We start from the raw sequence: 14892 nt of genomic DNA on the forward strand, positions 1-14892 counted from the left end.
AGAAATGAAGACAGCCTAAGAGACCTCTGGGACAACATAAAACACAACAACATTCGCATTATAGGGGTCCCAGAAGGAGAAGAGAGAGAAGAGAGAAAGGATCCGAGAAAATATCTGAAGAGATTATACTCGAAAACTTCCCTAACATGGGAAAGGAAAGAGCCACCCAAGTCCAGGAAGCGCAGAGTCCCATAGAGGATAAACCCAAGGAGAAACACGCTGAGACACACGGTAATCAAACTGGCAAAAATTAAAGACAAAGAAAAATTATTGAAAGCAGCAAGGGAAAAATGACAAATAATATACAAGGAAAATCCCATAAGGTTAACAGCTGATCTCTCAGCAGAAACTCTACAAGCCAGAAGGGAGTGGCATGATATACTTAATGTGATGAAAGGGAAGAACCTACAACCAACATTACTCTACCCAGCAAAGATCTCATTCAGATTCAACAGAGAAATCAAAAGCTTTACAGACAAGCAAAAGCTAAGAGAATTCAGCACCACCACACCAGCTCTACAACAAATGCTAAAGGAACTTCTCTAAGTGGGAAACACAAGAGAAGAAAAGGACCTACAAAAACAAACCCAAAATGGTAATAGGAACATACACATCGATAATTATCTTAAACGTGAATGGATTAAATGCTCCAACCAAAACACACAGGCTCGCTGAATGGATACAAAAACAAGACCCATATATACACTGTCTACAAGAAACCCACTTCAGACCTACGGACACATTCAGACTGAAAGTGAGTGGATGGAAAAAGATATTCCATGCAAATGGAAATCAAAAGAAAGCTGGAGTAGCAATTCTCATATCAGACAAAATAGACTTTAAAATAAAAACTGTTACAAGAGATAAGGAAGGACACTACCTAATGATCAAAGAATCAATCCAAAAAGAAGATATAACAATTATAAATGTTTATGCACCCAACACAGGAGAACCTCAATACATAAGGCAAATGCTAACAACCATGAAAGGAGAAATTGACAGTAACACAATAATAGTAGGGGACTTTAACACCCCACTTACACCAATGGACAGATCATCCAAACAGAAAATAAATAAGGAAACACAAGCTTTAAATGACACAACAGACCAGGTAAATTTAATTGATATTTATAGAACATTCCACTTAAAAGTAGCAGAATACACTTTCTTCTCAAGTGCACATGGAACATTCTCTAGGACAGATCATATCTTGGGTCACAAATCAAGCCTCAGTAAATTTAAGAAAATTGAAATCATAGCAAGCATCTTTTCTGACAACAACATTATGAGATTAGAAATCAATTACGGGGAAAAAAACATAAAAAACACAAATACATGTAGGCTAAATAATACATTACTAAATAACCAAGAGATCACTGAAGAAATCAAAGAGGAAATCAAAAAGTACCTAGAGACAGGGCTTCCCTGGTGGCACAGTGGTTAAGAATCTGCCTGCCTACACAGGGGACATGGGTTCGAGCCCTGGTCGGGGAAGATCCCCACATGCCGCGGAGCAACTAAGCCCGTGAGCCACAACTACTGAAGCCTGCATGCCTGGAGTCCGTACTCTGCAACAAGAGAAGCCACCACAATGAGAAGCCCACACACTACAACAAAGAGTAGTCCCCGCTCGCCACAACTAGAGAAAGCCCACGCACAGCAACGAAGATCCAATGCAGCCAAAAACAAATAAATAAATTTATTAAAAAAAAAAAAAAAGAAGTACCTAGAGACAAATGACAATGAAAACACGAAGATCCAAAACCTATGGGATGCAGCAAGAGCAGTTCTAAGAGGGAAGTTTATAGCTATACAAGCCTACCTCAAGAAACAAGAAAAATCTCAAATAAACAATCTAACCTTACACCTAAAGGAACTAGAGAAAGAAGAACAAACAAAACCCAAAGTTAGCAGAAGGAAAGAAATTATAAAGATCAGAGCAGAAATAAATGAAACAGAAACAAAGAAAGCAATAGCAAACATCAATAAAACTAAAAGCTGGTTCTTTGAGAAGATAAACAAAATTGATAAACCATTAGCCAGACTTATCAAGAAAAAGAGGGAGAGGACTCAAATCAGTAAAATTAGAAATGAAAAAGGAAAGTTACAACAGACACCGCAGAAATACAAAGCATCCTAAGAGACTACTACAAGCAACTCTATGCCAATAAAATGGACAACCTGGAAGAAATGGACAAATTCTTAGAAAGGTATAACCTTCCAAGACTGAACCAGGAAGAAATAGAAAATATGAACAGACCAATCACAAGTAATGAAATTAAAACTGTGATTAAAAATCTTCCAACAAACAAAAGTCCAGGACCAGATGGCTTCACAGGTGAATTCTATCAAACATTTAGAAAAGAGCTAACACCTATCCTTCTCAAACTCCTCCAAAAAACTGCAGAGGAAGGAACACTCCCAAACTCATTCTACCAGGCCACCATCACCCTGATACCAAAACCAGACAAAGATACTACAAAAAAAGAAAATTACAGACCAATATCACTGATGAATATAGATGCAAAAATCCTGAACAAAATACTAGCAAATAGAATCCAACAACACATTAAAAGGATCATACACCATGATCAAGTGGGATTTATCCCAGGGATGCAAGGATTCTTCAGTATACGCAAATCAATCAATGTGACACACCATATTAACAAACTGAAGAACAAAAACCATATGATCATCTCAATATATGGGCATTTAGGTTGATGCAGCAAAAGCTTTTGACAAAATGTAACAAAATTCAACACCCATTTATGATAAAAACTCTCCAGAAAGTGGGCAGACAGGGAACATACCTCAACATAATAAATGTCATATATGACAAACCCACAGCAAACATCATTCTCAATGGTGGAAAACTTAAAGCATTTCCTCTAAGATCAGGAACAAGACAAGGATGTCCACTCTCGCCACTATTATTCAACAGAGTTTTGGAAGTCTGAGCCATGGCAATCAGAGAAGAAAAAAGAAAATGAATACAAATTGGAAAAGAAGAAGTAAAACTGTTACTGTTTGCAGATGACATGATACTATACACAGAGAAACCTAAAGATGCCACCAGAAAACTACTAGAGCTGATCAATGAATCTGGTAAAGTTGCAGGAAACTAAATTAATGCACAGAAATCTCTTGCACTCCTATACACTAATGATGAAAAATCTGAAAGAGAAAATAAGGAAACACTCCCATTTACCATTGCAACAAAAAGAATAAATACCTAGGAATAAACCTACCTAGGGAGACAAGAGACCTGTATGCAGAAAACTATAAGACACTGTTGAAAGAAATTAAAGATGATACCAACAGATGGAGAGATATACCATGTTCTTGGATTGGAAGAATCAATACTGTGAAAATGACTATACTACCCAAAGCAATCTAGATTCAATGCAATCCCTATCAAATTACCAATGGCATTTTTCACAGAACTAGAGCAAAAAATCTTAAAATTTGTATGGAGACACAAAAGACCCTGAATAGCCAAAGCAGTCTTGAGGGAATAAAACGGAGCTGGAGGAATCAGACTCCCTCACTTCAGACTATATTACAAAGCTACAGTAATCAAGACAATATGGTACTGGCACAAAAACAGAAATATAGATCAATGGAACAGGACAGAAAGCCCAGAGTTAAACCCACGCACCTATGGTTAACTCATCTATGACAAAGGAGGCAAGGATATACAGTGGAGAAAAGACAGTCTCTTCAATAACTGGTGCTGGGAAAACTGGACAGCTATGTGTAAAAGAATGAAATTAGAACACTCCCTAACACCATACACAAAAGTAAACTCAAAATGGATTAAAGACCTAAATGTAAGACCGGACACTCTAAAACTCTTAGAGGAAGGCTTCCCTGGCGGTGCAGTGGTTGAGAGTCTGCCTGCCAATGCAGGGGACACAGGTTTGTGCCCCAATCGGGAAGATTCCACATGCTGTGGAGTGGCTAGGCCTGTGAGCCATGGTTGCTGAGCCTGCGCATCCGGAGCCTGTGCTCCTCAACAGGAGAGGCCACAACAGTGAGAGGCCTGCGTACAGCAAAAAAAAAAAAAAAAAAAACCTCTTAGAGGAAAACATAGGAAGAACACTCTTTGACATAAATCACAGCAAGATCTTTTTTGATCCATCTCCTAGAATAATGGAAATAAAAACAAAAATAAACAAATGGGACCTAATGAAACTTAAAAGTTTTTTCAAAGCAAAGGAAAGTACAAACAAGATGAAAAGACAACCCTCAGAATGGGAGAAAATATTTGCAATCGAATCAACAGACGAAGGATTAATCTCCAAAATATATAAACAGCTCATGCAGCTCAATATTAAAAAAACAAACAACCCAATCCAAAAATGGGCAGAAGACCTAAACAGACATTTCTCCAAAGAGAACATACAGATGGCCAAGAAGCACATGAAAATATGCTCAACATCACTAATTATAAGAGAAACGTAAATCAAAACTACAATGAGGTATCACCTCACACCAGTTAGAATGGTCATCATCAGAATATCTACACACAACAAATGCTGGAGAGGGTGTGGAGAAAAGGGAACCCTCTTGCACTGCTGGTGGGAATGTAAATTGATACATCCACTATGGAGAACAGTATTCAGGTTCCTTAAAAAACTAAAAGTAGAATTACCATATGACCCAGCAATCTTGACTAATGGGCATATACCCAGAGAAAACCATAATTCAAAAAGACACATGCACCCCAATATTCACTGCAGCACTATTTACAATAGCCAGGTCATGGAAGCAACCTAAATGCCCATCAACAGACAAATGGATAAAGAAGATGTGGTACATATATACAATGGAATATTACTCAGCCATAAAAAGGAACCAAATTGGGTCATTTGTAGAGATGTGGATGAATCTACAGACTGTCATACAGAATGAAGTAAGTCAGAAAGAGAAAAGTAAATATCATATATTAACACATATATGTGGAACCTAGAAAAATGGTGCAGATGAATCGGTTTGCAGTGCAGAAATAGAGACACAGATGTAGAGAACAAACATATGGACACCAAGGGGCGAAAGTGGTGGGATGAACTGGGAGATTGGGATTGACATGTATACACTGATGTGTATAAAACTGATGACTAAAAAGAACCTGCTGTATAGAAAAAAAAAAAATACATGCACTAAGCAGATGTTAGTGCCATCTCTTCCTTGAACAGCTTGGTTTCTTGACACATGTTTTCAGCTAGTCTCTGATCTGAGTTGCAATACCTATGAGACAGGTGGAAAGAAACAAACAAAACAGAAAAAACCAAAAACCCCCAACCACACAGCACCACGTCATCCAAGCCATAGAGGTTTACCCTGTGGTAAACCTCTCTTCTCTCTTTTCTATAGCTTGAAAACTCTGTCAAAAGCCCTGTATACCTTAGGAAATTGCACTGAATTCCTATTTCAGAAAATAATAAAATCTTGATTCTCTCTGAGTCAATAACAATCTCTTCTTGACTTAAATTATCAAGCCCACTTTCTTTTTTTTTTTTTTGGCTGCATGGCTTGTGGGATATTAGTTCCCTGACCAGGGACTGAACCCATGCCCCTGCAGTGGAAGTGCAGAGTCCTAACCAAGGATCGCCAGGGAAGTCCCTCAAGCCCACTTGCTAATGAAAGATTTTCTTATTCAGATGGTTCTTTGTCCTCTCTTAGTGAGGTATCTGTCAAAGCCCTGAGTCTAACTGTATGCTACTTTTTTATAAAACGAAACACTGGAACCAGAGTATACAGCAACCTTGTTACCTTACTGCAATGGGCAGGCTTTCCATAATAGCAAGAAGCAGAATATCCTCTGCTTTTTGCAAGGTTTTCAACTGAGAGTCAGGTCAGTCTTTGTTTTATGACCAGTGTGAGGTTCAATGAATATGTGGGTTAAATTGGTAACAGAAATTAATGGTACATGCATATCAAAGAAACTAAGACCCTGCACAGGGAACTATATTCAAAATCCTGTGATACATATATACAATGGAATATTATTAAGCCATAAAAAGGAACGAAACTGAGTTATTTGTCGTGAGGTGGATGGACCTAGAGACTGTCATACAGAGTGAAGTAAGTCAGAAAGAGAAAAACAAATACCGTATGCTAACACATATATATGGAATCTAAAAAAAAAGAAAAGAAAAAAACAAGAAAATGGTCAGAAGAACCTAGGGGCAAGACGGCAATAAAGATGCAGACCTACTAGAGAATGGACTTGAGGATACGGGGAGGGGAAGGGTAAGCTGGGACAAAATGAGAGTGGCATGGACATATATACACTACCAAACATAAAATAGATAGCTAGTGGGAAGCAGCCGCATAGCACAGGGAGATCAGCTCACTGCTTTGTGACCGCCTGGAGGGGTGGGATAGGGAGGGTGGGAGGGAGGGAGATGCAAGAGGGAAGAGATATGGGAACATATGTATATGTATAACTGATTCACTTTGTTATAAAGCAGAACTGACACACCATTGTAAAGCAATTATACTCTAATAAAGATGTTAAAAAAAGAAAATCCTGTGATAAACCATAATGGAAAAGAATATGAAAAAAATATATATACAGGTATAACTGAATCACTTTGCTGTACAGTAGAAATACAACACTGTAAATCAACTATACTTCAATAAATTAAAAAAAGAAACTATGACCCTGATGATTATTATAGATCCTGAAGAAACGATAAATAAGAGAAAAATACGTAATTATACATGTATAATTAGAGTACGTCAAACAATTCTAATCCAGTGAACCAGTTACCATTTACAAAATAAAATATGCAATAGTGATGTCACACTAATTTGTGTTTCATTTGATCAGGACAGTATTCTGCTGTATGCACTTATTCTTCAGATTTGCTGCTTATGTACTATGTTTTTCAGCTCACAATAAGAACAATTTACAAGTAACACTCCTTGCAACATACCTGATCCAGTTTAGCCCTCTTTAGTTTCTGCAGTGTTCTATCAGAGGTTAAAACTTTTGAACTGCTGTGGGCTTCAAAATATTCTTCTACTAAGTCACTCTGAAAGTGGACAAAGCAAAGTGAGTTCTTAGTTTCAGATATTTGTTTTATATGAGGACTAGACAGTAATATTAGCATAAACAGGATATGTGAAATTCTTTACTTGGCAGTCAGTATTTTCTTTTTGAAGCAACAACACAGACTAAGGACCAAGCAAATTTAATTCCAGTAATAAAACTGAGTAACTCTTAGGGTCATAAAAGTTGAAGAAAATGACTAGATTGAAGTAGTCGGCCCAAAAACGATTCCTAAATTCCAACATATAATTCCCGTTTAGACTGGGGAAAAAAAAAGGGTTTTTACAATCAGGACCTTTGTTTTTGCCTCACACACTCCTAGCAAATCCTTTAATTAGTACAGTTGAAGGACTGTGGAAATGAGAAAGACATCAACAGCAAGGTAAAAAAAGACTTACCTACTATTCCAGTAAAATGACTCACCACGTGTTCTACTGATTTGGGGCAGGACTGAGCTCCGTGGTGGTAAGGAAGGAATGGAAAGTCATTCAAGCAGGAGGCTTCCTAGACTGCTCTGAGTCTTTACAGAGCACGCTGGGATAATTAGCCTTTTCTCAGGCCATAATATGTGCAGTGTTCTCCAAACGACCCAACATGGGTCCATAGTCACATCATTTAATACTTACGCTGTTACATCAGCAACGTTACAAAAATGAAACTATATAAAAAGGTATATACTGAAAAGTCTTGCCTCCAATTATCCAATTAAAATTTATTTAAAAGCTCTTTTATTCAACTGAATTGTCACGTTTAGCATATACTATGGTACTGATACATGAATATGGATACAGAGAGGCCAGGATACGAAGTCCAGAAATAGACACAAATATATGTGGGAATTTATGTGAAAGGCTGAGAAAATGTAGAAAAGTGAAGAAAAAAAATTATGTTCATCCTCCCATTTGGATCTCTTAGGTAGCTTATCTTTGAGATATTACTGATTTTTCTTTAAAGTCTCTCTTCACTTACTGTTTTATCTCTTTTCATTTTCTTAGAAGGCGTTTCTTTGCAAACAGGAGCCGAAACTACTCTATTCTGAGCTTGAATCTGTTCGCTCAATATGACTTCATTAGTGTTCTCTTCACATTCCTGTGCAACCCCTTCATCGTCCTCCGAGTTGGAAGCAGAATATTCACTTTCACTGTCAGAATGAAACCTTGGAACTGTGTGGGGAGGAAGCAATTGGGAAAATTGGACAGTTTGACAAAAGAGGCATTCTGGGGTATTAGGAAGAGTGTGGGCTTTGAAGTAAGAGATTGTGCCTTCTGGTTTTGTCATTACTTGCTGATGATTTCACCAGAACTAGTTATGTCAGTTTTCTGAGCACCAGTTTCCTCACTTATCAAATGAGGCTACCAGTGCCTAATTTAATAAAGCATTGTGAAGATTATATTGAAATGCATGTAAAGCAACTAACAATGCCTAACACAAACGAAATGTGGCAGAAATTGTCAGTCATACCTAATACCATTCTCTTTCCTTCTTCCTTGCTAATAGAATTCATTGTAAAATGCGGCAATGTGCTCCACCCTAAGGGATAAATAATCAGTAATTTAATTGTCTTTTCCTTTGCCAGATACATGCTCTCTCAGCCTCCTTTGCAACTAGAGTTGGCCATGTAAACCTTTAACCAATGAAACTTGAGGGGAAATTTGCTGGAAGCTTCTGGGGAAGATTTTCCTCACTTATGGAAGGAAAGCCCCTTACTTATACCCATAGCTTAAAGCTATGGAAGCCATTTTGCAATATAAAATATCAAAACTAAAGATGAAAAATGCCAGCGGCAAAGCGAAAAGATAAGAAGAACCTGTATCCTTCATGACACTGTTGAGTCACTACATCAACCGTGAACTGTGTATCCCTAGACTTCTAATGATGTGAGATACTTCAGTGTCCATGGCTTAAGCCATTGTTATAGAATTTTCCATTGCTGCCTACTGAAAATGCCATCCTAACTGATAGAGCACTCAATAAATGACAGCTACTACTTTAAGTACTACTAATACATACTCACAATCCATCCCATAGTAGATATAAGAATTATATTTTTAAACAAACCATGGCCACCCCCACCACTCTCCAGAAATAATAAAGCTAGTTTTATAATCATAAAGGATAAAACTTACACTCAACAAAATAAGTATAAAACTACCATAAAAGGTTAACTTCCAAAATATGAATGAAATAATTTTAAGCAAATCACTCTTTATTTTGAAGAGCATATTTCAGAATATCCAGAGTCAGCAAATAACAAATATAGATACTGAAAAAGAAAAAAAAAAAAGGCTTGATTTTGTGGGCATACATAGCTTAGCAGATTCAGATTTGCACTGATTGCTGCCCATGGTAGATGCAAGGGTTAGAAGTGGTAGGAGGTACCAGACAATGTCTTTACCCTATTTACATGAATACATCACACATGTTGATATATTTGTTTGGTGGTGATTGAGAAGGAGAAGGAAGTTCACCTTTTCTCTAAAAAGAATTCTTCTGTGGGGTAAGGAGGAAACTTAAGATGTGGGATGTATTTGACATAAAATAATAATAATCAATTGCATATATCATCTTTTATTGCTTCAGATATCCAATAATTTAGTGTTATAATTTTTATGTTGATTAAAAATGTATTATCAACTCTATACCTTGAAAGAAGAAGGGCTACAGGGCATAGATTTAACAATGTTAGCTAATATTATTGTCAAGGGGTCAATCCCAAGAAAGGAGTTGACATCTTTCAGAAATATAAAGGTCAAAAAGTCATTTGCCCCAAAATTAAATATTTAAACCCCAAACCAGAGAGCTCCCTGGCAGTCCAGTGTTTGGACTCAGCGCTTTTGCTGCTGTGGCCCGGGTTCAACCCCGGGCTGGGGAACTAAGATCCCACAGGCCACATGGTGTGGCCAAAATGACCCCCCCAAAACATAAAAAAAAAACCAAACCATTTTTAATTTCCCCAAAGGCGGGAACCATGTCTGTTTACTTGGCTTTGTATAGTATTCAGTACCACTGTAAATATTTAAAATTGTTTCAATATATTGATAAAACTTCTAAATAAATCAATAGAACTATTTCTAAAACTGTCTCAGGCAAATAAACTAAAAGGCATGTTATTTTATTGAAGAATTTTAACTAACCTCAATATCCATTGACTATAATGTAAAGACATAGTGCTAAGTGTTATGAGTTAAAATATAAGATATAGTCCTTGCCCTTAAGGAATCTACAGCTTAATTGAAGACATGAACATATCCTTTCTTTTGTGAAAAGAAATAGCAATAAGTAGTTATAATAATAAAAAGTAATAATAGCCAACACCTGTTAAGCACATACCAAGGTCAAGCACTACGCTAAGCACTTTGACATCCTTTATTTCAATTAATCTCAAAATAACTCTGAGGCTGGTACCATTATTATCCCTATTTCGCAAATGAAAAAAATTGAGGCACAGAGAGGACGCTGTAAGTGGCAGCCCAAAGATAAAACGTAAGCATTCTAAGACTAGAACCTGTATATTTAACCATTATTGCCTGTTTAGATGCTTCTTTTTATAAAAGCTCAGTGTAAAAAGAAATACACACCTATTAGTCTTTTCCTTAGCCCACGAGGTGCTGTTGACAGAAATTCACTTTTATCATTGTTCTGTTTAAAAATAAAAAAGCAATATAGTTTATATAGTCAAATAATAATGATGACATGAAAATTAATGATGTCTCTGAGTGAAAGAAAGGCTAGAAGGAAGAAAAATATTTTGTTTTCAATAGACATTAGAACCAGATGAGCTCCTTCCTAGACCTGGAAGACAACAATATATGAATTTGTTGCAGGGGGAGAGTATGACAACAAAAACGATACAACGAATTCCGAAGGATTCCTAGAGTGGTTCTAGAAGTTGTATTCCAGACACCTGCGAAGGATGCACTTCTATTATTATGTAAAGAAAAAGCTTATCACTGAAAAAAAAAAAAAAAAAAAAGCTTATCAGCCTTTGAATCATTCTTCACCCATCAGATTAGCAGAATATTTTTTCTAAATAAAGGTAATACTGTCCAGGGATGATGAGTAAGCAAGGAAATGGGACTCCTATAGTTACTGCAGTGGGCCTTTGCATGTACGAGCAATTTACTGGTGTTAAAGTAGTCTGTGAGAAGGACAGAAAAAAGATTTCTACTTTTTACTTCTGTATTTTTAATTTTTTAAACATTTTACAGAAGTATAATGCACGTTTTTCTTTTCCTTACAGAATCCTTTAACACCATTCAATTTCTAGCACAATAAAATGCCTACTGGTGTATACGTGATAACTTAACAGTACTGATAAAAAGATAAAGTACCCTGTGTTTTTTTGGCAATGTGAAAATATGACAAAAAATTTAAGTCTGTTATCTTGTGATAAGTTGTTGGTGCTAGTTACAAATATTATAAAAATTTTTATTTGAGATATTAAGAATACTATTATAATAGGTGATCTGATCACCTATTGGGTTTATAAAGTATATCACAGTATATTTCAAACTTCTTTGGTCCAGATCCTTACAATTTTTTTTTACGTTTTGCCACCTTGATCCAGTACACATATGCATATATAACTTAACCAAATTATAATTAAATAATACTTACAAAACAGAAATTTTCTAATTTATTCTATTTCTTTTTTTTAAACTGTAGATCATGCCCTACTAAACTGATTTCAAGACTGAGAGTTGAGACAACCTATATCCATATAGCTTAATTATCAGGTCTGAGAATATCTATGTCAAAATAACCGTTTCAGAAAATTCTTGCTCAAAAAGATAAGGCTATAAACTATTAAATAACTTCACTGTTTGCTATAGAAATTTCTGCAAACTAATTTATCTTGACAGTTTGCTCATTTGGGCAACCTATTTTCCCAACAGGACAACAGACTACTTACCAGGGCAAACAGCTAGCTTATCAAACTTTGGTTTACTTATCAAAACTCAATTCAAGACCCTCTCCTCACTGTGTCCACTACTCCTAAAATACCATGCCATGAATTCTGTCTAATACAGATCAGTTCCCCATCTTGATAGATGTGCCTTAAACCCCTCGAGTCCAGATCCCCAAGCCCTATACATATTCTCTCCTGAACTCCCCCTTCTAAGACAGTGCACTAAGACTTGCAGACTGATGTTTTCCTTTATTGTGGTATGTAAATATAATACCACTGATTAACAGGTTTTCTGATGGTCTCTTAGGGAATCAACAAGATCTACTAATGTGATGTGATCCACAACTTGAAAAAGAATGCCAGAAGACCCAACACAGACAAAAATAAATAAATAAAATTAAGTTAAAAACAAACAAAACACCCAGGGATAGTTCTGACACAGAAAAGGCACAACAGGTGGGTCCAGAAGACCTAGCTTCATTTTCCAGCTTTTCTCCTTCCTAGTTTGGTGAACTCAGACAAGTCACTTCACCTCTCTGAGCCTCAGATTCTTTATCTGTAAGTTAGGTATTTAATTGGCAAATATCTATAAATGATAAAAGTATTATCTAAATTAAAAGATGAAATGGATATTTTTCATCATGTCTTAACTTTGTAACACTAAGGGTTTTCCTTGTTTTTACTCAATTGCTTACCTTCAACTGAACTTTGTCTGAAGCAGAATGCCCTAAAGAATGAAACAAAAAGCCATTACTTACTACAAATACTTCACTTTCCATAACAGCCTAGTTTCATTAAAAGCAAAGGTGCAGGTTCTACCCAGAAGCCACTACATATTATTGAATTCTCAATTAATTGCATCTCCACTAGAGGCTGAACTGTCACTATTAATTTTATGATTTCTCCCATTAATGACATTTCTGTAGCACTCATGTAACAAGAAAAAATGGAGTCCTTTTCATTGTTCATTATTTTAAAAGTACACTATTTAATCTAGTTAGAATGGGTCGTTCAAAAACAACTGTTCCACAGTTCTCCAAACTTCCAGGGCTTCCCTGGTGGTGCAGTGGTTGAGAGTCCGCCTGCCGATGCAGGGGACACGGGTTCGTGCCCCGGTCTGGGGAGATCCCACATGCCGCGGAGCGGCTGGGCCCGTGAACCATGGCTGCTGAGCCTGCGCGTCCAGAGCCTGTGCTCCCCAACGGGAGAGGCCACAACAGTGAGAGGCCCGCGTACCGCAAAAAAAAAAAAAAAAAAAAGACTTCCAAATCCCCAAAACCTTATTTCAAAGAGTATTTGCCAAAGCAAATCTTCCACGAACATTTGGCTAACTCAACCAAATGACAACAGGATTTAAGACTGTTTCTAGCTGGCCCTGTCAATCTGTACAACTTCAACCCACACAGATCTTTTCCCCTTTTACTGATAGCTAAATACAGGTATACTAAAGCACACAGGTTGGGGTATTAACTGCATTTACTAAATGAATTTTCGGAACAGAAAAGAAGAAAATATATAAAAATGCACTTAGACAAGAAAGTAAAGTAACATACCATAACTTTGAAGCAACTATGAAAACTCTCTTTAAAGAAGTGAAGTAAAATCTTACCCTTGCTACACTGAGGAATGTCTATGGTAATTTCAGAATCACTCTTCAAATTGGATGAAACACTTTTTCTTGGTGTTTTTGCTAGTTCTGAAGCTGTAAACAGACAAAAGAAATATATTTAAAAAACTTTTAATGGACAACAGTAGATTAAGAGGGGAAACCTGCTGTTACTAATATCAGAAAGATAAATAAACCTAGCCATATTAAGAGTACTACTGCTTTCACCTTTACTCACCGTCTTCCAAGTCTTCCGTCAGTTATCCACAGGTCTCGCAAAAAAATACAAATAATGAGCTAACTTTGACCTTGCTGGTTTCTCCAATTATCACACACTCTTCCTCTCTCTTCTCCATTGACAGGTTTATACTCTTTCCATTTCTTTACCATATATATTTGAGGCACATCTCTGCTAACAGTTAAGAAAGAATGGCCAGAAAGTGGGATCTAAAATCAACTGAAAACTGTGTATATTTAAAATTATACTTTTAAAGCTCTTAAGTCTCCCATAAAATGTGGTTTATTACTTGTGTCTAAAACTCTAACACATATTAATAATGTATAGAATATGATACAGCACTGAACAGATGACATTTCTTCTTTTATTAATATTTATTTATTTATTCATTTATTTGGCTGTGCCAGGTCTTAGTTGTGGCATGGGGGATCTTTAGCTGCAGCATGCGAACTCTTAGTTGCAGCATGTACATGGGATCTAGTTCCCTGACCGGGAATCGAACCCAGGTCCCCTGCATTGGGAGTGTGGAGTCTTAGCCACTGGACAGGGAAGTCCCAGATAGCATTTCTTCAACTGAGCATCAGATGAAATAGTTGGCTTCTGAACAGAAGGGGCCAGGACTTCCCTGGTGGCGCAGAGGTTAAGAATCTGCCTGCCAATGCAAGGAACATGGGTTTGAGCCCTGGTATGGGAAGATCCCACATACCACGGAGCAACTAAGCCCATGCGCCACAACTGCTGAGCCTGCGCCCTAGAGCCCGTGAGCCACAAATACTGAGCCTGCATGCCATAACTACTGAAGCCCGCACACCTAGAGCCCATGCTCCTCAAGAGAAGCACTGCAATGAGAAGCCCGCGAACTGCAACAAAGAGTAGCCCCCGGTCGCCACAACTAGAGAAAGCCTGTGCGCAGCAACAAAGACCCAACACAGCCAAAAATAAATAAATTTATTTTTAAAAAAGGGGGCCATTTAAAATGAAAAATACAATGTTTATCTTTTTTTTTTTTAAGATGTTGGGGTAGGAGTTTATTAATTTATTTATTTTGGCTCTGTTGGGTCTTCATTTCTGTACGAGGG

The 14892-nt window shown here is 37.0% G+C and overlaps 1 protein-coding gene across 4 annotated transcripts in view; it reads right to left on the bottom strand.

The window, feature by feature from the left end:
* ORC2 (origin recognition complex subunit 2) overlaps positions 1–14892 on the bottom strand; it is a 54671-nt gene that overhangs the window by 20622 nt on the left and 19157 nt on the right. For all 4 annotated transcript variants that reach the window (XM_033430246.2, XM_033430240.2, XM_033430252.2 and 1 more), the window contains 5 exons: positions 13579–13671; positions 12665–12696; positions 10639–10699; positions 8030–8223; positions 6945–7043 (listed from right to left, as the gene is read on the bottom strand). In XM_033430246.2, the coding sequence (XP_033286137.1) occupies positions 6945–7043; positions 8030–8223; positions 10639–10699; positions 12665–12696; positions 13579–13671 (479 nt within the window). The remainder of the gene's footprint in view (positions 1–6944; positions 7044–8029; positions 8224–10638; positions 10700–12664; positions 12697–13578; positions 13672–14892) is intronic.

The sequence above is a fragment of the Orcinus orca genome, chromosome 7 (assembly GCF_937001465.1).
Source record: "Orcinus orca chromosome 7, mOrcOrc1.1, whole genome shotgun sequence".
Lineage (NCBI taxonomy): Eukaryota > Metazoa > Chordata > Mammalia > Artiodactyla > Delphinidae > Orcinus > Orcinus orca.